At 40.6% G+C, this 3128-nt stretch overlaps 1 protein-coding gene and 1 pseudogene across 1 annotated transcript; both read left to right on the top strand.

Annotated features, from left to right (window-relative positions):
• The first annotated feature begins 57 nt into the window (after window positions 1–57).
• Window positions 58–987, top strand: PONPYGV1R1805 (vomeronasal 1 receptor ponPygV1R1805). Its single transcript, NM_001167381.1, is given in 1 exon segment — window positions 58–987. A coding segment is annotated over 1 exon segment (930 nt).
• Window positions 2538–2847, top strand: PONPYGV1R-PS1939 (vomeronasal 1 receptor ponPygV1R-ps1939 pseudogene; annotated as a pseudogene).

Consider the following 3128-nt stretch of genomic DNA (forward strand, 5'->3'; position numbering starts at 1 on the left):
CCATGCGGGACCTCCCAGCTCTGAAGACAAACATCAGTGACACACATCAGTGGCAGAATGGCCTCCCGGTATGTGGCAGTGGGAATGATGTTATCACAGACCGTGGTGGGAGTCCTGGGGAGCTTCTCTCTTCTTCTCCATTATCTCTCCCTTCACTACATTGGGTGCAGGTTAAGGTCCGCAGATTTGATTGTTAAGCACTTGATTGCAGCCAGCTTCTTGACTCTCCTTTGTAAAGGAGTCCCCCAGACAATGGCAGCTTTCCGGGTTAGATATTTTCTCAATGCGATTGGGTGCAAACTTGTTTTCTATCTCCACAGAGTGGGCAGGGGAGTGTCCACTGGCACCACCTGCCTCTTGAGTGTCTTCCAGGTGATCACGGTCAGCTCCAGGAAATCCAGGTGGGCAAAACTCAAAGAGAAAGCTCCCAAGCATGTTGGCTTTTCTGTTCTCCTGTGCTGGATCCTGTGCATGTTGGTAAACATCATCTTTCCCATATATGTGACTGGCAAACGGAACCACACAAACATCACAGTGAACAAGGATTTGGGAGACTGTTGTGGGAGAGGCAACAACAAAATCGCACAGACACTGCGTGCAATGTTGTTATCATTCCCTGATGTGTTGTGTCTGGGGTTCATGCTCTGGGCCAGCAGCTCCATGGTTTGCATCCTGCACAGGCACAAGCAGCGGGTCCAGCACATTCATAGGAGCAATCTCTCCCCCAGAGCCTCCCCAGAGAACAGAGCTACGCAGAGCATCCTCATCCCGGTGAGCACCTTTGTGTCTTCTTACACTCTCTCCTGCCTTTTGCAAGTTTGTATGGCTCTTTTGGATAATCCCAATAGTTTACTGGTGAACACTTCAGCCTTAATGAGCGCATGTTTCCCAACTCTGAGCCCCTTTGTTCTCATGAGCTGTGACCCCAGTGTATACAGGCTTTGCTTTGCCTGGAAAAGATGACAAGATCTCCTAACCTCATCATAAACATGTACATTGTATATATTTGCTCATGGTTCAACTGATGATTTACTCTTCTGTGCAGCAATGTAATCTTAATTATGAACTTCTCCCAATTATGAGAAGTTGATGAACAAAACAGGGTGAACTTCCATCCCAATGATAAACAATATCTAGTAAGAACACTTATAAATGAAATGATGAAATTATTTATGTAAATACTCATATTATTAAAACTTTATTAATACCTGCAGTAGAGTCATTAGAGGTCTATGCAATTTAAATTAGGTCATGAATCATGATGAAATTATTATGTAAATACTCATTATTACAGTTTTATTAATGTCTGCAGTGGAGTCATTAGACATCTATGCAATTAAAAAAAATTGGGTCCTGAATCAAATTGGAAATTATGGGGATCTTTATGAGGGTGCAACCTTCAGTCTGATATAATAAATCTATGCAGAAATTAAGTAAGCATGAGATTGCTGAAGAAAGTTACATGGGGAAGTAGCAATGAGGGAGATGATCATTCAAGAAACTGAAGAAGGAAGTGTTCTCCAGTAGTGATGATGTAGCGTGGAGATAAGGTTTTGGTCAATACCAGAACTGGGGGCCAAGTTATAAAATCAGACAGATAGTAGTCATTTAAAATATGATTATATGGAGGAAAATTAGTATAGCATGTTTAAATCGCTTAGATGTATAAACGGTTAGACTGATTGACAGTAAGACAAAGAAGAGTACAAAAAATATACTTATGCCAAAATAAAAACATCAGGTGAGTGCTGTCTCTCAGAAAACCGATGCTGGCTGGGTGCAGTGGCTCATTCCTGTAGTCCCAGGACTGTGGGAGTCCAAGGCAGGAGGATGGCTCGAGCTCAGGAGTTTGAGACTAGCGTGAGCAATATGTATGAACCTCGTCTCTACTGAAAATACAAAAAACAAACAAAAAAAAATTAGCCAGATGTGTTAGCACACGCCTGTAGTCCCAGGCACTTGGGAGGCTGAGATGAGACAATCACTTGAGCCCAGGAAGTAGAGGCTGCAGTGAGCTGTGATCACACCACTGTACTCCAGCCTGGGCTAAGGGAGTGATACCCTCTCTCACAAAAAAAAAAAAAAAAAAAAGCAGATGTTCAGGATCTAAATCAGTAGAGGGTAATTTTTTTTTCTTCATCATGTGAAGATGCCAATTGATCATGTTAAAAAGAAAGAGATTTTGGGGTGGGTGTTCTCATATCCCTAAGGTGAGCAAGCAAGCACAACCACTCATTGTATTAAAATTTACTTGAAATAACAGAGAAATGGCTATATGGAGGAAGAAAGTGTGAATCCACTCTGTTTGTGTGGAGATTATGGCAGATAGACTTCCAAAGGAGCAAAACGTTTATGTCCCAATTATAGGAAACAGTCTAACATACTGAGCCTGTATTTTCATTATAAAGCTGATGCAAAGTATTAAAGATTCAATACTTCAAAAAACAAAAGAATTAGTTTGACTTAATGTATTGAACTTCATGAACAAAAATAAGGAAACATTTTTAACTTGTATGAGGCACTGAGCCAGCAGCTCCATGGTTTTCATCCTGTATAGGCACAAGCAGCAGATTCACACAAACAGTCTCTCACATATATCCTCCCCTGAGACCAGAGCTACGCAGAGCATCCTCATCCTGGTGAGCACCTTTGTGTCTTCTTACACGCTGTCCTGCCTTGTCCAAGTCTTGGTTGTTCTTTTTGATAACCCCAACAGTTTACTGGTGAACACTTCAGCCTTAATCAGTGCGTTTCCCAACTCCCAGCTCCTTGGTTCTCATGAGCCATGACTCCAGTGTATACAGGCTTTGCTTTGCCTGGAAAAGATTACAAAATCCCCTAAATTGATCATAAACATGCAAGTTGTATATTTTTGCACATTTCGAATTGGTGATTCTCTCATCCCTGCAGCATTGTAAACGTAATGATGAAATAGGCACAATTATGAGAAATTGGTGAGCAATACAAAGTGAACTTATATCCCAATAATAATAATTAGTAAGAATAATTATAAATGAAACATGATGAAATTATTATATAAATACTTTTTAAAATGTTAAGAATGCCTGCAAGAAAGTAGTTAAAAATCTATGCAATTAAAAAATATGTCCTGAATCCATCTGTAGAGT

This window comes from Pongo abelii, chromosome 20 (genome assembly GCF_028885655.2).
Source record: "Pongo abelii isolate AG06213 chromosome 20, NHGRI_mPonAbe1-v2.0_pri, whole genome shotgun sequence".
Lineage (NCBI taxonomy): Eukaryota > Metazoa > Chordata > Mammalia > Primates > Hominidae > Pongo > Pongo abelii.